Source organism: Argentina silus (genome assembly GCF_951799395.1).
Source record: "Argentina silus genome assembly, chromosome: X".
NCBI lineage: Eukaryota > Metazoa > Chordata > Actinopteri > Argentiniformes > Argentinidae > Argentina > Argentina silus.
Genome location: NC_139653.1, coordinates 43,445,313 through 43,469,086, shown reverse-complemented (window position 1 = coordinate 43,469,086; position 23,774 = coordinate 43,445,313). Strand labels below are relative to the sequence as shown.

The 23,774-nt window shown below is 42.3% G+C and overlaps 7 protein-coding genes across 7 annotated transcripts; all 7 read left to right on the top strand.

Moving 5' to 3' along the window:
* Positions 1 to 4,221: 4,221 nt before the first annotated feature.
* LOC310823442 (claudin-like protein ZF-A89) lies at positions 4,222 to 11,568 on the top strand. The gene is made up of 3 exons (XM_083696304.1): positions 4,222 to 4,316; positions 4,540 to 4,647; positions 10,617 to 11,568. Exon 3 carries the CDS (start codon positions 10,836 to 10,838, stop codon positions 11,472 to 11,474), a length of 639 nt encoding a protein of 212 aa, XP_083552430.1. The 5' UTR covers positions 4,222 to 4,316; positions 4,540 to 4,647; positions 10,617 to 10,835; the 3' UTR covers positions 11,475 to 11,568.
* On the top strand, positions 6,376 to 7,738 carry cldna (claudin a). Its single transcript, XM_083696308.1, has one exon. It carries the CDS (start codon positions 6,476 to 6,478, stop codon positions 7,097 to 7,099), a length of 624 nt encoding a protein of 207 aa, XP_083552434.1. The 5' UTR covers positions 6,376 to 6,475; the 3' UTR covers positions 7,100 to 7,738.
* Positions 9,085 to 10,098, top strand: LOC310823444 (claudin-4-like). Its single transcript, XM_083696306.1, has one exon. The coding sequence runs from the start codon at positions 9,149 to 9,151 to the stop codon at positions 9,782 to 9,784; it is 636 nt and encodes a 211-aa protein (XP_083552432.1). The 5' UTR covers positions 9,085 to 9,148; the 3' UTR covers positions 9,785 to 10,098.
* A 2,207-nt stretch (positions 11,569 to 13,775) lies between the features above and the next one.
* On the top strand, positions 13,776 to 15,383 carry cldnf (claudin f). The gene has a single exon (XM_083696294.1). It carries the CDS (start codon positions 13,887 to 13,889, stop codon positions 14,652 to 14,654), a length of 768 nt encoding a protein of 255 aa, XP_083552420.1. The 5' UTR covers positions 13,776 to 13,886; the 3' UTR covers positions 14,655 to 15,383.
* Positions 15,384 to 16,446: 1,063 nt separating this feature from the next.
* On the top strand, positions 16,447 to 17,550 carry LOC310823445 (claudin-4-like). Its single transcript, XM_083696307.1, has one exon. It carries the CDS (start codon positions 16,541 to 16,543, stop codon positions 17,171 to 17,173), a length of 633 nt encoding a protein of 210 aa, XP_083552433.1. The 5' UTR covers positions 16,447 to 16,540; the 3' UTR covers positions 17,174 to 17,550.
* A 1,935-nt stretch (positions 17,551 to 19,485) lies between these two features.
* LOC310823437 (claudin-4-like) lies at positions 19,486 to 20,623 on the top strand. The gene has a single exon (XM_083696299.1). The coding sequence runs from the start codon at positions 19,503 to 19,505 to the stop codon at positions 20,175 to 20,177; it is 675 nt and encodes a 224-aa protein (XP_083552425.1). The 5' UTR covers positions 19,486 to 19,502; the 3' UTR covers positions 20,178 to 20,623.
* Positions 20,624 to 22,646: 2,023 nt separating this feature from the next.
* Positions 22,647 to 23,285, top strand: cldnj (claudin j; the record flags this gene model as incomplete). Its single annotated transcript, XM_083696305.1, has 1 exon — positions 22,647 to 23,285. The coding sequence occupies one exon, from the start codon at positions 22,647 to 22,649 to the stop codon at positions 23,283 to 23,285; it is 639 nt and encodes a 212-aa protein (XP_083552431.1).
* Positions 23,286 to 23,774: the final 489 nt, after the last annotated feature.

Below are 23,774 nucleotides of genomic sequence, written 5' to 3'. Positions count from 1 at the left end.
TGTGAGTGTGTGTGTGTGTCTGTGTGTGTGTGTGTGTGTGTGTGTGTGTGTGTGTGTGTGTGTGTGTGTGTGTGTGTGTGTGTGTGTGTGTGTGTGTATGTATGTTCTGCAGCCAGAAGGAGCCAATATTACGACCTGTGAGTATCATACAGCATGACTGTGGGCTAGTGTTAGATTAAGCCTAATCATAGACTAGAGATTTTCCATTGACAATGTGTTTTAGTCCAGAGCTAGGCATAATCCATGTTTGGGAAACTGCCCCATGTCCTAGCTCAAATCTGATCTGAGGTTGACCTAACTTCTATTCCAGTGCTCCTCTGTGACTCTGGTAGAGCATGGCGTTAACAACGCTAAGGTTGTGGGTTTGATTCCTGCTGGGACCATATATACTGAAAAATATATGCACTCACTGCAATGTAAATCGCTTTGGATAAAAGCGTCAGCTAAATGGCATATATTATATTATTCTGCAAGTTGTTTCTAGCAGTATAAGTGCTATGGTTTATGCAGTGTTGGGGAAGCTCCTCTGAAAATGTATTTTAGTAAGATGCCAATTACTTTACAAGGGAATAAGTTGAACTATACTAAAGCTACCCGTAAGAGAAATATAGTTTGTCAAACTAATCCTACTTTGAAAGAATAGTTCACTACATCAAGACTGCTTTGTTCAACACATGCTAGTTAGGTACTGACAGGTGATGTAGAACAGAAGGCAGACAAATGAAACACTCTTAGAGAACAGGTAAGGTGGACCAAAGTGGTTAGTTACTGACAGGTGATGTAGAACAGAAGGCAGACAAATGAAACACTCTTAGAGAACAGGTAAGGTGGACCAAAGTGGTTAGTTACTGACAGGTGATGTAGAACAGAAGGCAGACAAATGAAACACTCTTAGAGAACAGGTAAGGTGGACCGAAGTGGTTAGACGATAAGCAGTGAAGGAAGACATCATAGTGAAATTTGAAGTTCAAGAGCTGGAATAGTTATATTTCTATTTCTAAAAATGTAGTAAGTAGTGACAGTAGCTAACTACACCACTCCATTTGCATGCTGCAAAAATGTAGTTAAACTAACAGTTGAGCTACAAGTAGTGAAACTATTACCCAACACTGGGCTATGGTTTATGGTTGGGAAGCTGGTAACACAAAGTGTTACTGACCAATAATTCCAAGAAAGAGGAGGGTGCTGTCTCTCTGATAAATTAAGATTTAAATGTTTTTTTATCTAAGAAACATGGAATTCTAGGGAATTCTTGTTCTCAGTATCATAAATTACACAAGCCTTGTCATGAAAACCACTTTGATACATTCTTAATATAGATTTGTGTATGTTGGCTTATCTGAGCTGCTGAAACTCAAACATTAAAAGTGACTGAAATATGAATCAGAAATAGTTCCTTTATTGCAGTTGGCAGTTGACAGCATCCTAATTGTACCAGGCTCTAGGGAGAACTGTTGCTACCTCCAGGCTCATATTAATCCATCACCATGAAAAAGCACTTATCCAGGAACACCTTCCCACAGAATACCTTAATGATGTGGTTTGAATAACAACAGTGAAGCTGATTGGTCGGTTTGTGCATCCTGGGTTTGACTCCAGTAGGCACTGTTGCAAGGTGACACCTTGTGGTTGAGGATGGGAACTAATCAAGCTTTAAAGGAGCATTACCGATTAAACATCGGCAAGATAAGTCATTTAGAACCATCAGAAAGCTTGAATGTTACATATTGCACCTTTAATGGTGTGCTTTGTCTAAAAGATTGTGTCAGGTATCAACACTTGTAATGTACATGTATGTTTTTTTGGTTCAACTTCGTCAGGCCAGGCTATAATGATGTCAGCTAAAGTTATCAAAATGATTCTTGATAGGGATTGTAGGTCAAGGTAATGTATGCTTTAGGATTTATGTTAACCTGGGATATTGGGACCATTTAGGCAGGCGCTATTCCTAAAAGCAGGTGTTTGGTGTACTGTTCCTCGGAAAGGACACATGCACACACTTGTTGAAGGCTTCTCTACATATTCACCTGCCGTGGGAGCTGAAGCAGGTTAGACCAGTTTCCATGGGTAACAGGTGCCTGCCTCGTCACTCCTGCCCATGTAAACAGGCTGCTCCATTAATAACCAACAAGAACAGACTCGCCTTCTGGAAACAGAGAAAGATAGAGAGAGAGAGAGAAAGAAAGAGAGAGAGAGAGAGAAAAGTGGGGATGACTTCTTGTTCCCGCTGAGAATATCCCCTTAAATCCTCATTTGACTGTTTTATGTTTGTTTTTTCACTTTATCAACCACATTTTCCCTCTAAACATATAATATGGTTAAAAGGGAGATAAAGTAATTGAAGACATAAAACAGTAGAAATAAGTGACCAAATGTAAAACAAATGTAAAACAAACACATTTTTCATTTTGACATCGCTGTAGTGCCTTAGGTCCACACAGAAACAGTTAGCTTCACGCAAATGAGTAACAGAAATTCCCTGCGGGCAAAAATGCTCTTTCCTCCCCCGTCACTCCCAGTCACTCCCTGCTCATTGCACAACCAGGACTGTTTGTGTGCTTCCATGCACGACAGGCTACAGTGTTGTCTCCTCTACTATGGTTTCAGGATCTCACAAAAACAAAAGTAACTGCTGCTACACTCATGCCATCATTTTCAAAAGGGTGAAATAACAACACAGTGGGGTCCATTCAAAATGCGTGTTTCTAGGAACTTGAGAATATAGTATGTCAACACAATCCCCCTAAAACTTCTCCTGATAGGATTATGCCAAGTTGTGATTACTCGCCTAAGATGTCCTGTTTTTGTTTGTACGACATCTAAACTATGATGTACACTGCCATTGCGGAACACGCATGAGTCACTGAAAATTCCACGCTTCTAGTGGTTGCCAGGTAACCTGAGATCCTTGTCGCGTACTTGGATCATCCACTGAAACTGTGACTCTGTCCCATTAGAATGACCCCCCAGGGCACCTGTGCCACCCACCCACACAGACTCTCACACACACATCTCACTTTGTAGGAAAAAATAACTCATCTGACATTTTCATCAGTCAAACCAAATAGAAACTCCCCAAATGCTAGCATTATACATCATCAATGCTGTCTGTATACACTGATACTCCTGTTATGTTACAAAGGTTTTGATCTCTAAATTCCCAATTTCCCAACATATTGAATATATTGCTATATGTATATTTAACCTGCTGTTCTTCACACAAGTGTGAGCACTATCTATAGTGACCCATCCAGTTTAGCAGATAAGGACTGTGCTGTTTTTATAAAAAAAGCTAACTGCATAGTGAGAAGCCCAGGCCTGCCCTCTCTACCTGCCTGCTGATGCATGTCTCTTACTTGCCTGGAGTGTTTTTTCACAGGTGGAGGGAAGTAATGTTACAGAGGGAAGTAAAACATGGTTTCTGCATTCAAACAATACTAAATTACTGCACAAGTGAGGAACAATTATGAGGTTTGACTTATAATCACCCTCTATCTGCCAATGACCACATACTGTATATTACACTGTGGTCAGTTCAGAATAAGAGAGCTCAGAAATTGTTAGGAAAGTGTTTATTTAATGGTGATGTACTGTAGTTGGTTTGCAACCAAAACATCGGCCCTTGAATACAACATTAAAAACATTGGCACTTTGATACTAATGTGCAAATGTACCCTACTGTGTGCACTAATGTTGTTTCTCTAGGAAGGAAGCAAAACTGTGTGTGGACTCTGGAAGGAACCAAAACTAGGTAAGGTGTGGCAGTGCCGCAGGGATTTTCTTTCTGTCACCAAAGTCATGTGATACTGAGTAGCCAGTTGCCTTCATGAAAGCACATGTCCTAACAGGTGTTTTTAGCCTTCCACAACAACAATCTCCGAAAACACTGCATCTTTTAGTTTCCACTGCCTTTCAGACAGTTTTTATTAGGACTTTCACAACTACGTTGTCAATATTCAGACTCCATCAAGGCAGATGTATATTGTTGTTTGACTTTAACTGAACATCCTGTGTGAATGTGCTGCTTTTAATAAAGTTGTTTGGGGGAATTCCAGCGGGGGTGGAATCGGCTGATGTCTGAGTGCTTGATTACATGTTTACCACATGATCTTGTGTAGGATGCCTGATCCTTGGAACAGTGGCCCCTCTGAGGGCCTTTCCTGATCCCCGGCCCTAACAGTAATCTCAGTCAGAAGGTGATACGCTCCAGAACCATCTCTCCTCGAAGCCTTAATTGTGGAAATTCCTCCCTGCGTACCTGTGTGTGGAACCCAATCTCCAGGCCCATGCCAGAGTGCCTTTAATGAGCAGCCTGGGTAAAATAGAAGCATTATTATCCTTAACGGCAGTTTTGGCTCTCTAACAGTGCCCCTTTTCATTTGTGAAACAAACAGTATCTCTCTCTCTCTCTCTCTCTCTCTCTCTCTCTTTCTCTCTCTCTCTGCCCCCCTCCCTTTTTCAACAGTCATACAACTGCAATCACCTTGGTTTTGTTTGACGTTTCTCCATCGTCTTCCTCATGTCTCCTCACTGTTGCAGACCCCTTTTCAGAGAGCGAGAGAGACCCTCGGTCGTCACAGCAAACACGTCCTCAAGGCAAACTGCAGGAGCCCGGGAAACATCTAAGGACTGACATCATATTGCAAGGTCAGCTCTACAGCAGTTATTTTTCTTGCCTCTTTTCAAAATGGTGGTCACATGAAATGAAGGTTACTGAGTACATGATGTCATCATTGGGGATGAACTTTATTACTAGTCTAGGAGTGTAAATCTAGCTGAATATCTGGTCGGTTGACCTGTTGACATTCTGGGATTGCATTATCACTCTATGGAGATCACTTCAGACATATACTGTATTGGCCCTGGATGAGTGGATGATTTGGACATGCATTCACTGACACAGTCTATTACTTTTTAAATATGATTCAAATAGAACTTTTGCAAGAGTGATTATTATATACACTTTTTGTGACTAGTGCTGTGTTTGCAGTGGACGTTTTAACAGACTTGTGATCATGTTAGAAAACGGACTTTTGATCATGTTAGAAAACTGACTTTTGATCAAAGGTCTTTTGATCATGTTAGAAAACTGACTTTTGATCATGTTAGAAAATGGACTTTTGATCATGTTAGAAAACTGACTTTTGATCAAAGGTCTTTTGATCATGTTAGAAAACTGACTTTTGATCATGTTAGAAAATGGGGAAGTAATCCGTACACACAAAGGGCCTGATTTACGGTTTGCAGTTTACCAACATTTGTGTATTTTTTCAATTTCTCATTCTCTCTCTTAACCTTTATTTCACATTAGTTCTACCTTCAATGTTTCATTTCCTTTGGTAAAAGGAGGTGACGTTTCATGAATCAGTCCCTCAATGTCATATATTCTCTTACAAACGTGTCCACATTCTTGTATCAAATGTTGTAATGGTTACAACCAATATGTTTGTTTTACTATTCTGCTGAAGAACAGTAAATGCCGGGATAATTGTAAACATTTGATTTGATCAAAGCTTGTTTAATGGTTACTCAGCAGTCAGAAGTGGGTGGGCTTTTGGTGTTCAAAATGAAATTACTGACAGGTTGTAGCACCAATCAGATATCACAAGACAGTTTTTAAATGTAAAACTTCAAACAAAGCTTTTTGTTTCTAGACTGTTGGATGCTAACTTTTAACTAACAAGCAAGCTTCCATAAACAACTGTAGGACAAAAATAAAAACAATAGTGTGGGGGTGAGGGAGGAGCTTTCTCAGGCTCAATAGAATTTTGGCTTCTGTGTTTGAGGTAGATCCATTCACATCGGGTCTTTTATTTGGGTCTCCAACTCAGAATGCCAATCTATAAATAATAGACATTGTGTCTGAGATTCTGTACATCGTCTGTGAAAAGAGGCTAGGATTTGCCTAGTTAGTTAGTCATCCTAATGAAAACCTGCCCCTTTAATCCCCTTTAATGAGTTTGTGTTTTGGCTTTTGACACATTTGTATTCACTTTTTTACTAAAACATTGTGCAACAGAAATGTATTTATGTTGTAATTTAATTGGACAGAATTAAAGTTATGATCATGACAATCTTACAAAGAAAAAAAACAACAAGAGAGAAATACGTAAACCCAGATACTACAGTTGAAAGGGTGTTACCAAATACAGTGTTCTTTAGGTTGGAAAAAAGTATTTAAACACCGGTGACTCACAATGAAGTTGTTCCGCCTGTACGAATTACACACAAGAGGAGACAAAAAGCCTACATGACGACACATGCCCTGGGGTGGTAGCATGTCGTGTGACAGTGTGTGTGTGTGTGTCAATCCCCTCCCATGTCTGGTGTATAAAAGCACATGCTCTCACCTCGCTTAGACATTTGCATTTGGAGGTCTTTCAAGCAAGACATCCAACTGATTTCTAAAGACACACAATTTTTTCTGGAATTCCTTTCTTTGACGACTTCACTAGGAATTAAAAGAGAAGACAAGATGGTATCAGCTGGGTTTCAGATGCTGGGCACTGCCCTGGCAATCATTGGCTGGATTGGGACCATTGTGGTCTGTGCCCTTCCCCAGTGGAAAGTCACAGCTTTTATCGGTCAGAACATTGTCACAGCCCAGACAACTTGGGAGGGCATCTGGATGACTTGTGTGGTTCAGAGCACTGGGCAGATGCAGTGTAAGGTCTACGACTCCTTGCTGGCTCTGGGCTCTGACCTGCAGGCCGCCCGCGCCCTCACCATTATCTCCATCCTTGTGGGTATTTTTGGCATCCTCTTAGCAGTGGCTGGGGGCAAGTGCACCAACTGCGTGGAAGACGAGAACTCCAAGGCAAAGGTGGGCGTGGCCTCAGGCGTGGTCTTCATCATCGCTGGCGTGCTGTGCCTCATCCCTGTCTGCTGGGCAGCCAACACCGTCGTCAGGAATTTCTACAACCCCTTGCTGGTCAGCTCTCAGAAGAATGAGTTGGGGGCTGCGCTCTACATCGGATGGGGGGCCGCAGCTCTCATGATCCTGGGAGGGGGACTTCTCTGTGCCAACTGCCCCGCCAAAGATAATTACTCCGCCAAGTATTCGGCTGCCAGATCCTCAGCACCCAAGGACTATGTTTGAAGAGTGAAACATCTGAGATAATGGGAGAGAGGAGAAAGGAGAAGAAGAGAAGCGGAAAAAGAGAGATAAAGAGACAGATAGACTTGTATATTAGCACATGCACTGTGATCGTTACTGTCACAGGTTGTGTTCTCAGTTGTGTGGTCATGTTGATATCAGTCTAATTCAATGTAATTTGACAGTACCTCAGGCAAAAGAACAATGTGTAAACACTTTTTTACTTTGAGGCTTGTGTCTCTAGTTTCTTTTAAGCCTATATGGGCGAGGCACCCTTGGAAGGTGCAATGCCACTCCAATAAAATAAATTCAATCAATCAATAAGTCAGTCAATCATAAAGGGTGAAATGCCATTGAGTTGTCAGATATGACACAACACATGCACTCCACCCAGGTGAGGAGTGAATGGATAATGTTAGGTCAAGTTCTGTCTTGGGAGGGATTCAAAAATGTATAGAATGAATAGCTCTTGGAATAATGTTAAATATTTCCCAATGGTCTGAAAGTATTTTCTGTTTGCATTTAAAGTGTATATTTCATGCATCATTTCTACAATATTTTTTACATTTTACATTTACTTTCTGTGTATTGCTGTGTGAATGTCCATGATGATTTAACTGTAAATAAAACTTTTTTCTGAAATTTCTAATGCAAATGTGATCTTTTCGATTAACATGCCATGACATGCAACACTGAGTATTGGGAGAGGGAACTCAGGAGATTAATGACTACCTATAGTAGACAAGAGTCTGATGTAATCTGAGGTGTTGAACTCATGACATGAATAAATGTATAATGTCAGATATCAATGGTGAAATTGTGATTTAGATATTGAGGGTGTGGGGGGAACAAGCATATGGTGTGGAGAAGAACACATGCTTCTCCACCTCTTTTTCCTCCTAATAATATGTTATTTCTAGTTAGGCTGCTCCCAGGCCAGTCCCGCAATAATAATTAAAAAACGTCCCTCTTTGGCCCTAAATGGTGTCGTTACAAATATAAGCCGTGTTGGTGTGGTTGTGCTTGACGGCCTCTTCATAATGTTTCAGTGCAGGACTTTGCCCTTCTTTTTGTATGCAAATCTAGGGTACAGCAGAATTAACATGGGGGAGAATGTTTTTGTATTTATACTATATATCCCCATATTAACCGCAGGTAAGATCACATTAGGTTTGATTGTAAATGTAGGGAGAAACAATAATGCATAGATCTACATTCAGAAACTTAATTTGGGCGGGGTGTCTGGGCGTCCTCTCCCAGGAACATGTGGTCTTCTGTAAGCACATATCAGCATAAGCTTTGAGCTAAACTAGAGTCATGGGCCAACCATCATTCATATTCTATTCCTTCCTATGATTAGTATGATTGTGGTAAGTAGCAACAGCCTACAACAGCCATAACTCAAACTGTAATACTAGAATATGACTTCAAAGTACTTGAAGATAGATTAGGATTTTGAATGGGATTTTAAAAACGAGTCATCTTCTTTGTTGCCATGCTCCTGCAAGGGTGTGGATAAAGGACAACCCTTCTTTGCCAAATGGCGCCCCCTAATGTAGGAACATGATAATACATTGTGTTACGTTAAAAAAAGCAAGGAAACACACTCCATAGTTTGGTGAGATGCAGGCTGGTGGGTGAAACAGACAGAAAGAGAGCCGCACAATCTTTTAATTAATTATTTATGTTTTCCCAAATACTATTTAGAACATTCTGTTATATTAGATGATGAAAGCGGGACAGTCTAAATAGACAAGCAAATAGCAGTTATGTTTCAGTTTCCGACCTTGAAGCTGCAGTTTTCTTGTATGTCAGCACTGCTAGAGGTCACAGGGCTCTGTTTGTGTGTAAATAGCCCTATGGGTACAGGCCATACCAGTATCACATAACCTAAAGTGTCTGTTCAACACATCAAAACCCCACCTCCCACACCACACTCTATAAATACGAGACTGTGTCGTGTCACTCATCTTTTGACTCTTTGGGAACAGACCCCTCAAGGATTCCGTACTCAGGTTCTAGTGTGTGTGACGTTTAACAATCCAACCGAAGATGGTCTCTCAGGGGATCCAGATCATGGGCATCGTCATGGCTCTGATAGGCTGGTTCATGGTCATCATTGTGTGTGCCATCCCTATGTGGAGGGTAACGGCCTTCATCGGCAGCAACATCGTGACAGCCCAGACCATCTGGGAGGGCCTGTGGATGACCTGTGTGGTCCAGAGCACCGGGCAGATGCAGTGTAAGGTCTACGACTCCATGCTGGCTCTGGCCCAAGACATTCAAGCTGCTCGGGCCATGATCATTATATCGATCCTGACAGGGATATTCGGCATTGTTTTGTCTATCGCCGGTGGGAAATGCACCAACTGCATTGCGGAGGAGACATCCAAGGCGAAAGCATGTATCTTGGCTGGAATACTCTTTATCATTAGTGGGATTCTCTGTCTCATTCCTGTGTCCTGGTCAGCCAACACCATCATCACTAACTTCTACAACCCGTTGCTGATCGAGGCTCAGAGGAGGGAGCTGGGCGCGGCCCTGTACCTCGGCTGGGCAGGTGCGGCATTGCTGCTCATGGGAGGGGGCCTGCTATGCTGGAACTGCCCCCCCAAGGAAGACCACCGCTATGTGGCCAAATTTAACCCTGTGAGATCCAGCTCATCCACTCCCAGGGAATATGTCTGAGATAGGATGGCTGAGCATAGACATGGAACTGTTCTGTTGTCTATGTGACTGACCCTCCCGAAGCAAAGGACATGAAGGACTCATCAGGCTGATCCGAAAACAGAGAGATAATCTGAACAACTTGAATGGGTTTGTTGATTCACGGTGCACCAATCCGGTTGAGTTATTTTGTTTGACCATTTCAAAACTTTTAATCTGGACTGGATTCTTTTTTTTTTTTTTTTTAGTGTAGGGGAAATCAGATACCTTGATCTGATCCTGGATAGAACAAAAGAATCATTCTGATCCAGATTAAAAATGTTGAAATACCGGGCCCTGTTGTTGTCATCAAGTTATTGTTTGGTACCTTATATCTTTGATGTATCCTGTTTATACACACAATATTTTATGTTTTAGGTTAGCTAGCTGTCCTAGATGATTGATGATAATCTGTATTCATTGGATATACAATAACCAGGGCTTGTTTTCAGTCTGATATTTCTGTGCAGAATATACCAAACTTACATCAAACATGCAGTAGGCCTACATGTTTAAAATCAAATACATTTACAATATCACTGAATTTCTCTTCTGGCTCTGTATAACTGTTCCTGTTTGTAATGTGCTATTATTGTAAATAAACACAATTTATTGTACAATTTAATCTGTCTAGGTAATCAATGACTTTAACAAAGAGCCATGATGAAGTTTTGCAGCGTAAGTACATTGAGTTGTGTGACCCTTTTTTCCATGGAAGGTTCACTGTCTGGTCTGCAATTTGTTATTTGTTGCTGGTGAAAGCTTTGCACAATGATTAGTATACAAACACCCCTATTTTCCACTTGTTCTGTAGGCGTTACAAATGAACCAGATAAACGAGGTCATCAAGCAATTTCAAGGTCCAATCAACACAAGGACCACCAGCAGACGATTGCTATCAGGTGTGATTTGTTACAAGAACGCCCTACAGGTGTTTCTGAACAGCCCAAGTTTCGTGGGTGGGAACACATTAGGCATCCTCATAAATGTAGCCCTGAACAAGTAGCACGACACATTAATCTGTCATTCTACCATGCCATCAGCCGGTCTCCAAATTCTGGGCATTAGCCTAGCTGTGATAGGATGGTTTGGAGACATTATCGTTTGCGCGCTTCCCATGTGGAAAGTGACTGCGTTTATCGGCAGCAATATTGTCACAGCTCAGGTGATGTGGGAAGGCCTATGGATGACCTGCATGGTGCAAAGCACGGGTCAAATGCAATGTAAAGTCTACGATTCTATGCTGGCTCTACCTCGGGACCTGCAGGCGGCCCGTGCCCTGATTGTCGTCTCTTTGCTGGTCGCTCTGATTGGCATTTTCCTGTCCATCGTTGGGGGCAAGTGCACAAACTGCATAGAGGAGGAACGGGCCAAATCCAAAGTTGCCATGACATCGGGCTTATTCTTCATTACCGGGGGGATCCTGTGTCTTATCCCGATTTGCTGGTCAGCTCAGGTTATTATCAGAGACTTCTACAACCCGATATTGACGGACGCTCAGCGGCGAGAGCTTGGCTCATCACTGTATATCGGATGGGGGTCTGCGGGACTCATGCTCTTGGGTGGAGGCATTCTCTGTAGCCAGTGTCCACCCAGCGAAGATCGGGGACAGGATTCCTTTGTCAAATACTCCACGGCGAAATCCAGCGCGGCCAGATCGGATTATGTGTGAGGACTCAGTTTGTGGCAACAATATCTTATGCTTTTACTATTTTATGACTATTGTTTTTAAGTTGATTTATAGGCCGCTGCATGGCCAAGTGATCGCGTGTTTACTATTTTATTGCAATAAAGTTACATCAACAAATACATCTGAAATGTCAGTCTTTCTTGCACTGAGAAGCCACAATGTACGATATTTCAACCCTCTGTTTTGAGTGATAGGCTTTATAGAAATGAAGGCCCAAGGTAGGCCCATTGTGACTGACTATTTACACTCACCGCTTGAATGCCACAGCCTATTTGAGTATTGTTGCTGACCATGTGCATCCCTTCATGGCCACAATCTACCCATCTTCTAATGGCTACTTCCAGCATGATAATGCACCATGTCGCAAAGCAAAAGTCGTCTCAAACTGGTTTCATGAATATATTCCCATAACCCACACAACATACAAATATAGTCCTAGTGGATGGGCTAGTCCAAGGGTTGAAGTTGGTAATTTAAAAGGGTTGCCATGCTTTCATAGACGTGCCAGTTTCAGTAACCTCTTGGTATGTAGGTGGGGGAGAGTGTAAATATTTGACCTGCCTGTTTTGATTCGACTGCACATGAAAGGGGGCCTTTGAAGATGAGTGCATTCAGCTCTAGGCTACTAATGTAGGCTACACTGCTCTCTGCTGCAGTGGGACTTCCCTGGCTGCATTTTGATTCTTTCTCGTAGTTGGTTACAACCCATAGGGTCATGAGACCTGACCAGGAAAAACCTATGACCATGGTTATGGTTAGACCAGTGTAAATCTAACAAACTGTTGCAAAATAAGATTTTGCTTATGGTTGTGGGGTGGTGTTCCCCTGTTTGTCCAATCAGGTAATTTCTTGACACAATTTCTGTCTTTTTAGGAGACCCACCTAGCTCAAGGGCTCCACCAGAGGTAGCAAGTTCTATACTGTTATTTTAACATGCATTGTTTTGCTAGTTATCTCAATGCTTATTGGTACAGTACAAAGGCACTAGGTATTCCTTATGCATACTGTACATATTCATTTTTACATCAATGGTGTTAATCACTGTCACCTAGTGATGGGAATCTTTAATTCTTCCATATTAAACCAACAGTATATGTTTCTAATGTAGTTGCATTTTGAAAGTGAAGCATTTCAAACAGTTTGCATTCATTTTTATATCTTTGATGGCAGAAGTTTGAATAACTGAAAAATAAACCTTTGGTCTCACTTCACATGCAACGTGTAATTAACTGTTATTAACATGTACTCACAACATACTGACATTATGTACATTAGTACAACATATATAAGTAATTGCAAATGTATAGTAATGGAGTTGAGCATTTTGTGTTAATACTGTTTCTTATTCTTCTTTTGTAATACCATACTTTATTTCCCTAATGCAATGAAGTACCTCATACTTAATACAATGTTGTTACTATAGTAATAACAGTGTAACAGTTTTAAGGGAACATCATGTAGAGTGTTACTAAACATTTAAAGGGATAGTTCACTATTTTACATTTTATAGTCAGGTGGATTTTTTTTTACCTTGAAAGTAATCTATGGACCAAGAGAAACTGTAATACATGTTTCAGAGTTGTTTAAAAAGCCACTACTAACTTCAGCTGTCTTTAACCACTGCTAACTTCAGCTGTCTTTAACCACTACTAACTTCAGCTGTCTTTAACCACTACTAACTTCAGCTGTATTTAACCACTACTAACTTCAGCTGTCTTTAACCACTACTAACTTCAGCTGTCTTTAACCACTACTAACTTCAGCTGTCTTTAACCACTACTAACTTCAGCTGTCTTTAACCACTGCTAACAAAAAAACAATGTGAGTGATAGGGGAATGAAAAAAATAAGGTTAACAATGAATCAACTTTAGCCCAACAGGGCTACCACTGCAGTCACAGGAGAAAGTCTCATGACTTCTTATGAATCTCATGGCAGCCAGAACACATTTATTTAGAAGTTAATTTTGCCAAATCACATTATAGGTCATTAGTGAACTGGAAGAATCGATTTAGGAATATGACAGTTTGTTCATACTGTACTTGTATGGAGTTGTGAGTTTCAGTGTGTTTTTGAGTGATGGTATCAAGGAGGAGTGAGAGTGATCCAATGATCAGTCTGCTTTGACTCTTTTGCATATGAGAGGGAAGCTGTTTAAGGATGGGCACCGGTCCTTGAGCCCTCACTGTATCTGTACCTATATAGTGTGACAGCCAGAGGAATCTTGTTTAGCCGGAAAGACTCTCCTGATGGCAGGAAACCACTCCTCCTTCACATTCTTTTACCTCTAACAAGCTGGAGTTGTGAGACTTGTGTCACTCAGACACCACAGAGCTCCAGAGATCTAGACCTAGGCTCTCGCAGACTCATCTTTCCCCAGACATAGCCTCTCGTCATGGGGAGGCTCGGCAAGGAGATATCGGGCCAGGTGCTGTCCTTCATTGGCTTCGTGGGGGTGGCAGTGACAACAGGCATCCCCATGTGGAGGGTGACCAACTTCATCGGTGCCAACATTGTTACTGGCCAGACCGTGTGGGACGGCCTGTGGATGAACTGCGTGATGCAGAGTACAGGCCAGATGCAGTGCAGGATTAATGATTCTGTGATGCGCCTGACCCGGGACCTCCAGGCGGCTCGTGCCCTCACCATCATCTCCATCTTGTTCGGTTTCATCGGCTTGACTGTCACCTTCATTGGGGGCAAGTGCACCAGCTGCCTGAAGAACGACTCCTCCAAGGCCAAGGTGGTGATCCTGGGAGGGATCCTGATCATCTTCTCTGCCGTCCTCATCCTCATCCCAGTCTGCTGGTCGGCGGCGTTCACTATCGCTGACTTCCAGAACCCTCTGACCATAGAGACTCAGAGGAGAGAGATCGGGGCCTCCATCTATATCGGCTGGGGCTCCGCGGTACTGCTCTTGATCGGGGGGATTATCCTCTGCACCTCCTGCCCACCTCGGACGGACATGTACGGGTATGGCCAGGGATACCCTGGTGCTCCCATGTACCCCTACAGAGGGCCAGGGCCGGTGATGAACCCAGGGCCCTATGGGAAAATATACGCTCCTCCACCTGGCAGCATACCCTACTCAGGTACAGGATCATATGTAGCAAACAAACCATATGCAGCACCAAGAGCATATTCTACTGGACAGTATCTCTAACAATGTGAAATGGACAGAGGTCGAGTCTCTCTAAATATTGGTATTTACTATTATTATTGGTAATTACTGGTATTTTCTGCCTTGTTTTTTTCAAGCTTCTGTTTTTTTTTTTCAAGCCTTGTCTACACCAGAGTGTAAATATTGCTTTGAAATGTACTTAAATTTGCTTTGTCCACGTTGGTATGTACTGTATATACACCATTTTATTTGAGGGATTTGCAATTTAATGCAAATAAAAGATATGAGAGTGATTAAGTGTTAATTAAATTCTGTAAATATTGTTTTTAATGTACATTAAGTATTTGCACACCAACTTTTTAAATAATTTCCTTCAAACTGCTGACACAGGATGTGTAAATCCATATTTTGAATACTACTATATAATATTAATATAACACTAATTAATAAAATACTACTGTGTAAACATTATGTGAAATTGTTTGAGGATGAGAAGGGAAATGTTAGTGTTTGCTCTGTTCTTTCCTCATTGTGCAACAGTTGTAAATGATTAGCTGGTCGATGACTATGTATCTGTATGGAAAACAGCACCCTGCCTGTCAACATTGTGACCAAATTAAAAAATATTTTTTTTGTAATATGTTAAACATGTCTGAATGTCTCTGTGCACACTTTAGAAAATAGCAACTGCAATTTCAAATGATCATCAACCATTATCAAATATTATAGCCTGCACCTGTTTTTTTCAATACGAGATAAACACCATAAAAACAGATGTGTTCATTTGTGTTTTATTTAAATTCCTCCTTCTCTCTCTTAACCTTTATTTTTACATGTTTGTTCTGATAGATATGAAACTGAAATTTGCACTATTGTGCAAACACTTAGGGAATCAGGCCCTCGATGTTTAGACAAACACTTAGGGAATCAGGCCCTCGATGTTTAGGCAAACACTTAGGGAATCAGGCCCTCGATGTTTAGACAGATGCATCTTCCGCTCTTAATGCAGTCATTATATTTCCATTCCATTCCATCTTTAAAATATATTTTCTAAATCAATGCAATCTCTCAGGAGGTAATCTGTTTGAGATCTTCTCTCAGTTTATACAGTATGTTGACAAATCTAAATGGTTACCTGAAAATGACCAGACGTTTCCCCTTTTGTCCGAACACATAAACATAGCTTAGAGAGTCTGCTGATGCTCAAATATATTACACTTTCTTGAATAAACAACAGCAACAGCAACAGCAAAAGTACATGAAAATACATGGGTGGGGTGCTAGAGGCAATGATGTTATGTTTTATGACATCTTATTCAAAAGCTTAAATTGATCAAAACTAAGAAATGTGGGACCTAATACAAACTGACTGTCTGTTATGACGAAAGCTAATTCTGGTGGCTTTCACAAAGCACATGACCATCTGGATTTAAAGAGGGAATGATTTAATGTAACATGTGTTCTAACTTCCTGTGATGACTAAGGGGAATGGTAGTGGCATTTTACTGCAGGTGGATTATCTTACTCCCCAGAAACCACTGTGCAAACAGGCTCTTCAAGTAAACACCCAACGTTCACCATAGCTGCATTGTTTGAATCGACCAATTAACACTTCCGCAGGGCCTTGTTTTTGTAAGAATGCCTGAAGACTGATGTGCATCTCACCGAAACTGGTTGCCATTCACATACCAATTGGGTCAAGGAATCTGGTTGGCCTGGAAAATTACCATCTCAACTAGTTTCAGGTAAGGATGGAATGAAGTTAACTCCACCCTTTCGACAGAGAGATACATATAACTTAAGAAGACGTGACACGGTCATTATCGAGCTTCACAACGAGCTGAGCTGAGCTGAGCTGACCTGAACCTCCTCTACAACCCTTCGCTTTTTTGTTTAATCACCGCTACAGAAGACAACAAGGCTTTAAAATGGTGTCTATGGGAAGACAGATGTTGGGCTTTGCCCTGGCCATCATTGGCTTTCTGGGGACCATCATTGTGTGCGCTCTCCCCATGTGGAAAGTCACAGCCTTCATCGGAGCCAACATTGTGACTGCCCAGGTCATTTGGGAGGGCCTGTGGATGAATTGTGTGACGCAGAGCACGGGGCAGATGCAGTGCAAGATCTACGACTCCCTCCTGGCTCTGCCCCAGGACCTACAGGCGGCCAGAGCTCTCGTAGTCATTGCCATCATTGCGGCGTGCGTCGGCATCCTCCTGGGCATCGCCGGGGGGAAGTGTACCAACTTTGTGGAGAAGGAGAATTCCAAAGCCAAGGTGGCCATCGCCAGTGGTGTCGTTTTCATCGTCGCTGGCGTCATGCTCCTCATCCCCGTCTGCTGGTCAGCCAACACCATCATCAGAAACTTCTACAACCCTGTCCTGACTAATGCTCAGAGGAGGGAGTTGGGGGCGGCTCTCTACATCGGCTGGGGCACAGCGGCACTCCTGATCCTGGGAGGGGCGCTCCTCTGCAGCTCCTGTCCCCCCAAGGAGGAAAAATCATACCCAGTGAAGTATTCGCAGGCAAGGTCCACAGCCACCAGCAGAGCCTACGTGTGAGCTGCCAACTGGTAAAATGTGAAATAGGTTATGATCATGTCATTGTGAATTGAAAGTGCCATGTACTGATACGATCAACACGTCATTACTTTCCATTTAACAACAACAAAGACTATTTTAAAGTGATCTGGAATCATAGAGGATCGATTCTGTGAAACCAGAAACCAGTACTTCAGAACTTTTCAAGAGGTGGAAAAAACTGACTTTTGGCTTGAGGAATGAGAGTATTGTACAGTGCAGTGTGCTGTATGAGAACGGGTCACCTTATTGAACATGAGACTGAACAGCTATGAAGCCTTTCTTCTTAATGAGCTCATATTGAATCTATCTTCTGGTTTATATGAACTATCTCTTAGCTGTGCCAAAATTATGGTATTTTTTAAAAGATTAATGTAACAGCACTACCTATGATGCGAGAAGAGATATCCACTGTATATATGATTGATATATTGTGGCTTGTAACTTTGTATATCACTGTATGTTTTGTGAACATAAATGTAATATTTTAACAGGTTTTATTTACAATATGTATTGGTTATATCAAAACATCCATCAACTTATTCAACTGCACAGCAATTGAAGTATAATAAAAGGTCTCAAACAAAGTTTCTGCATTTAGTTTTCTCTGTTCTTGAACACTGATACAATTATTGTGATTTTCATTGGCTAAAAATTGGGATCCAATGGTCATCTATCCCATGGTCATCTACCAGTGGAGGCTGGTGGAGGTAGAAATTGGATTTCTACCTCCACTAGCCTCCCCTGTCATCCAGCCATGATCCTGGGGGACTTTAACATAACATCTTCTGGTTTCTGGCTCTCTGCAAACATGTGTGATTGTATATGTACAGTAGGCAACATTCCCTGAAAGATCAGTGGGTACTATCAGAATAGGACCCTCACCTATTACTCTATCATCACAATCACAGTGGGTTCATATGGGGTTCAACAGTTTAGCTACCATAACATCATTTGTTGTTTTGGCTAATTTCCCCACACTATTCTCCATTTGAGTGACACTAATGTAGTTTTGATAAGTGGGTAAATGTTACTACTGTAACAGTGCAGCCCAGTGTTGATATGAGTGTATAAGGAAACCCTGGCCTGGTCGACCTAGAGCAGTACATGACTTCTATGATATTGAATTTCCTCACTATTGGAAATACCCACTAAAAGGCTAATTATGACAGACTAAAGACTAAGCAGTTTTAAGGAGGGTCAAGAATGCATGGATGAACCAGTTACCCAGTGTTGCTCTGTGTGAATTGAAAAGGGTGCGGGCTTTGACGTTACAAAAACCAGTAAAACATGCTTTCATTGTTTAATAGACCAGGGGAGGCTAGTGGAGGTATAAATCGGAATTCCATTGTAATGCATTGAATGGAAAGTGGAATGCATTAAAATGCATTAGAATGAGCCTGTCCTTCGATTCTACTTCCATCCTCCACTGGAATAGAAATATCACTCTCTCTCTCATAGTTAAAGCACTGAACCAAGAACAGAGCACTAAAGAACTAAAAATACATTCTCACACCAAAGCAAGTCAGAATGACTTCCTTTGACACTCTGTTTACGTACAGTTTATAATGCTTAATGCACTCTCTAAATGAGATACAGTAATATATACCTTTGAACAGATCAGATTTTAAGGAATGGCCTTAATTGCTTGGTATTTTTTCTCTGTCTCTCTCTCTGTGTTCTGCCATCTTTGTGCCCATGCAGTATGAATGCACCCAAACCACTTAGCGCATACGACATGCTCTGATTGTTAGCTCTTACCCACTGAAGCATGGCACAGGTGTGTCGGGAAGAACAACAAACTCCCTGTCTTTGCATTGAGATTGTGCAAGATAAAAATATGTGATGTGTTCAAACAAATGGTCAAGGAGAGAGGGGAACTGATTTCTTTTCCTGCCTACCCAAGACAAAACACTTAACAAAGCACTATTTTATGTCCGTAGATAATGTCAAACTAATCATTGGACAGTTCATTTAGAACAAAGAAATAGAATGATCATTCTCTGTTCTAATGCTGGTAGGGTACAGACATAGGCCTACGTCCCTTTTCCTGGTTGGTGTTTGAACAAAAGCTCTTGTAAGACAATCTCCATCTCCAGTGAGAGAATAAATGAAACCCCCAGCATTATTGTCCACTGACACAAAGAATCCTGCAAGGCTGGTATTCTCTGGCTCGCTCTGAGTATCTTAATAGCTGGAGCAACCACACACCTCCCCTTCTTCTAATTCTTCAAATGCACATAAACACTTGATCGCCTTGCCGTATTCTCTCAGACACAAGAAGTGGAGAGAGAGAGACACTGCATTCAATATGGGCTCCATGGGTATGCAGATGCTGGGCAGTGTCCTAGCGTTGTTTGGCTGGGTCGGGGCGATCATCGTCTGTGGTGCACCCATGTGGAAGGTCACAGCCTTCATCGGCAACAACATTGTGACATCACAGACCATCTGGGAAGGTATCTGGATGAACTGTGTGGTCCAGAGCACCGGGCAGATGCAGTGTAAGGTCTACGACTCCATGCTGGCCCTGAGCTCCGACCTGCAGGCCGCCCGTGCCTTAATGGTGGTGTCCATTGTGACAGGCATCGTGGGCCTCCTCATGACGTTCGCCGGGGGGAAGTGCACCAACTTCATTGTCGCGGAGGCTGCCAAAGCGAAGGCCATGGTGGCTGCAGGGGTTGTGATCATCATCAGCGGGATCCTGTGTCTCACCCCTGTGTCCTGGACAGCCAGCATCATCATCCGGGACTTCTACAACCCCATCCTGGTAGACGCCCAGCGAAGGGAGCTGGGGGCCTCACTCTACATCGGCTGGGGGGCTGGGATACTGCTGCTCTTGGGCGGGGGGCTCCTCTGCAGCTCCTGCCCCCCCAAGGAGGACAAAGATGCCCCCCCTGTGAAATACCTGTTAGGCAAGTCCTCAGGAGTACGCAGAAAACAAGATTCTGTGCGCTCCTCCTCCACCCCAACAAAGACCTACATATGACACATCAATTGGGACAAGCTGATGAAGTAAATGGACAGACTGTGACACATGAAGGAAAAGGTATCTGTGGAAGGAAGCATATGCACAGACAGTGCGCCATGAAGGAAATATGCACTTCAGCTTTTGATTTATTTGCTTGGGAAACTCACATAAGATACTACTGACGACAGCATGTTATGTAAATTGTATTTGTTTCTTGAAGTAGTGGCATTGTAAGTTTTATCCTCTCTTTGAATCACAGTGGCTAATGATGTCCCCAGTTCTATTCCCCATATTTCGTGGGAAATTGATGATCCAATGTATTGCTTAGTAATGTTTAGTATTGTTCTTGTTGTGAAACACTTTGTGACATTGATCTATGTAAAAAGCACTATACAAATAAATGTGATTGATTGATAGATCCAAGGAGACAAACGGAATGGTGCTGAACACACTTGTTTTGTACTTTTATACTATACTTTATTCTTGATTTTATTATAATAATAAACTATCCCCTCATATTTAAAATGAACCTGCTTGTGTCTGAGTTCATATTCTCACTGATGATGTTGTTTGTTTTATCTATGCCTTCATCATGACCCAAAAATGTTTTCGTAGAGGTCGAAAGAGAGCACTGCAAGAACCTGTTTGTCATGAATGGAAGTCAGGGGAAACTATTCAGGTTTCAAACTCACTGACTAAGATATGTGTCAAACACAACATCTCATTTAACTTGTTTTGAAGTTATGCACGACTGAATTAAGGATCAGTCAGTGTGAGTGGAATTGGTTATCACCAGCCTGTTTGAAAATAGTGTCATGTTGACTTTCAGAGTTGTGAATCAGGGTGGAGGAAATCAAGTTGCATAGTTCTCACAAAGGACATGTCAGAAGAGTTTAAAATGTCTTTATCCCCAAATCATTGGTCTCACTTGTCTCAGGTGTTCTTATTTTCTAGATAAAAGTTTGATATGATGTTTGAATTGGTGTTGGTCATAAACTGAACTTTTATTGTGTTTGTAACAAAGAAGGAAATGTGGCTCTTCTGCAGTTTTTTGGCCTAATTTGAAAGATTTTAATAACCAAGCTCTGAATTAGATAGTGAATTGTTTTGTTTACTTTGATAACTGATCCCATTGAAACCACAAGTCAGGGGTAGAAGTTTAAATGGACTGTAATGCTCCACACAAAGGGAATGCAGCCGGCCTGATGTGACCTCAGTATCACCATTAACAACTGCTTCTTTACCTTGACTCACAGTTTCTCTTTCTCTCTCTCCTACCCTTCAACATCCTGAATTATTTCACAATCACTCCATCAATGTCATTGTTTGGTGACACACTGGATATGTACTTTATTGATCCCAGAGGGATCCAGCTGACATCACAAACAACCAAACAACAACAATAAAATAAAGTAACAATAGAATAATAGAATAAAATAGACATCTGAAACATTATATACAGCAGGAACAGTCTAGTATGATTTAACATCCCCAGCCTGACTCTCACCCCGACCGACGCTGTTTGCTGCTTGCACTAGTAGTGACTAGAGGCTCATACATTGGCTTGAGGTGGAGTAGGTGGACTCCGATCTGCCCATGGGGGAAGTGCTGTAGAGATGTATGCGTCCTTCACATTAGCATATAACAGGTCCAGGAACTTCACAAACTGGGAGAACGTTGCCAGTGTTTTTGTCAAGGCGACATGGTTAAAATCCACGGAGACTGCAATGAACGCACTGGGATGCTGGATCTGTAGTCTCGCGATAACAGCGTGCATAGTCTCACACGCTGCCTCCGAGTCGGCAGAGGTGGGGATATATGCGACCACAACAATACCACTGTATACCACTGTTATTAGGTCCTCGTGGCGAAAACTATGATATAACTCACAACAATGCCACCATTGTAACAATGGAGGGAATGGAAATCGGAGGACGGGCTCATTGTAATTCATGGAATGTGTGTTTGATACCATTCTTCATTCCATTTCTCCACTAGCCTTCCCAGTAAACATCCACATGTGAATTAATTTGTCAATATTGACAAGAGGACTGAGGAACCACTTAGGAATGCAAGGGAATGCATTGCTATTTATTAATCAGCATGTTTGTCCATCATTGATAGCCCAGAAACATAATTGTTCATTCATTCATTGTGCTGACTGGAAAACCACAGTGAAACACTTTGCCATATGGGAGGTTTGTCCATACATGTATGCTATAGATGAACATCAAGCCAAAGAAGGATGAAATGTGCTGTTAATTGTGACTATTAGGTCTGAAATGTGAAGGGACTTGGTTTTCTCTTGGTTTGTATTGGTGTGTCGTTGGCAATGTCTCCCACTGAGCATTTACAATTAAATGCATTCTGTTTTATCATAATCATTCCCCAAAGTTCATTCAGAAGTGTCGACAGACATTGTCTTTAAGACAATACTTTATTTTCTTGTTTTGTCTGTCCCCAGGTCCGAGTCAGCGGCAGTGTCCCATGGCTCTGGAGGTGCTGGGCATCACCCTGTCCATGATCGGCTTGGCGGGCACCATCCTGATCTGCGCCCTGCCCATGTGGAAGGTGACCGCCTTCATCGGCACCCACCTGGTGGTGATGCAGGTGTTCTGGGAGGGCCTGTGGATGACCTGCGTGTACGAGCACACAGGCCAGATGCAATGCAAGATCTACGACGCTCTGTTGGACTTGGCACCCGACCTGCAGGCGGCACGTGGCCTCATCTGTATCAGCCTGGTTCTGGGCTGCCTGGCCTTCCTCATCTTCCTCCTGGGCGCCCGCTGCACCAACTGCCTGAGCCACCCCCGGGTCAAGGCCCGCGTTGTGCTGGCCTCTGCGGTCACCTTCTCCCTGGCCGGCCTCACCACGGTGGTGGCCGTGTCCTGGACAGCCAACTCCATCATCAGGGACTTTTACAACCCGCGCGTGCCCGAGGTGCTGAAGAAGGAGCTGGGGGCTGCCATCTACGTGGGCTGGGTGACCTCTGGTCTTTTGTTCTGTGGAGGGGGGGTGCTATTCACCAGCTGCCCCCCCGAGAGGGCACAGTACTCGTCGCCTAGCAGGTACACGCTGGCCCAGACAGCCGCTCACAGCAGCTACGCTATTAAGAACTATGTGTGAAGAAGGCCTTAGGGCAGGGGCGCCCAATACAAAAGTGTGGGCACCCCTGCCTTAGGGTTTCTCCTTCAGGCAACAGGCAGGATGCATGTTTGAACACTGAAGAGACAACGCAAGCATGGTTTACATGTTGAGAATAATCTATTTTTGTATTATGCAACTGTATGTCCTTCTGTATTGTCTGGCCATATGTTTGAAATTGCTGTCTCACATCTACGCTTGAAATCAAATCAAATTTGTTTTCTGGTCCCCTAATTGGACTGTCAAATAAAGAGTCACATTTTTGTAATTTTTATTATAATGCTGATTTCTGTTTTTCTTCATGAAAATGTTCACTTTTGACATTATTGAAGAGGTCCACAAATCATTCTCCTTTGTCAGACTATTTGAAATAAACATTTTGAATAAAGTAAAATGTATTTCTGAATTTATCATATTCGAGAAAATAAGAGGATTGACACTGTATGGCACAAAGAAAAGGACACAAGATGT

Excerpts from the sequence above, each read along its gene's own strand:
- cldna (XM_083696308.1), top strand. The coding sequence starts at position 6,476 with ATGGTATCAGCTGGGTTTCAGATGCTGGGCACTGCCCTGGCAATCATT.
- LOC310823444 (XM_083696306.1), top strand. The coding sequence starts at position 9,149 with ATGGTCTCTCAGGGGATCCAGATCATGGGCATCGTCATGGCTCTGATA.
- LOC310823442 (XM_083696304.1), top strand. The coding sequence starts at position 10,836 with ATGCCATCAGCCGGTCTCCAAATTCTGGGCATTAGCCTAGCTGTGATA.
- cldnf (XM_083696294.1), top strand. The coding sequence starts at position 13,887 with ATGGGGAGGCTCGGCAAGGAGATATCGGGCCAGGTGCTGTCCTTCATT.
- LOC310823445 (XM_083696307.1), top strand. The coding sequence starts at position 16,541 with ATGGTGTCTATGGGAAGACAGATGTTGGGCTTTGCCCTGGCCATCATT.
- LOC310823437 (XM_083696299.1), top strand. The coding sequence starts at position 19,503 with ATGGGCTCCATGGGTATGCAGATGCTGGGCAGTGTCCTAGCGTTGTTT.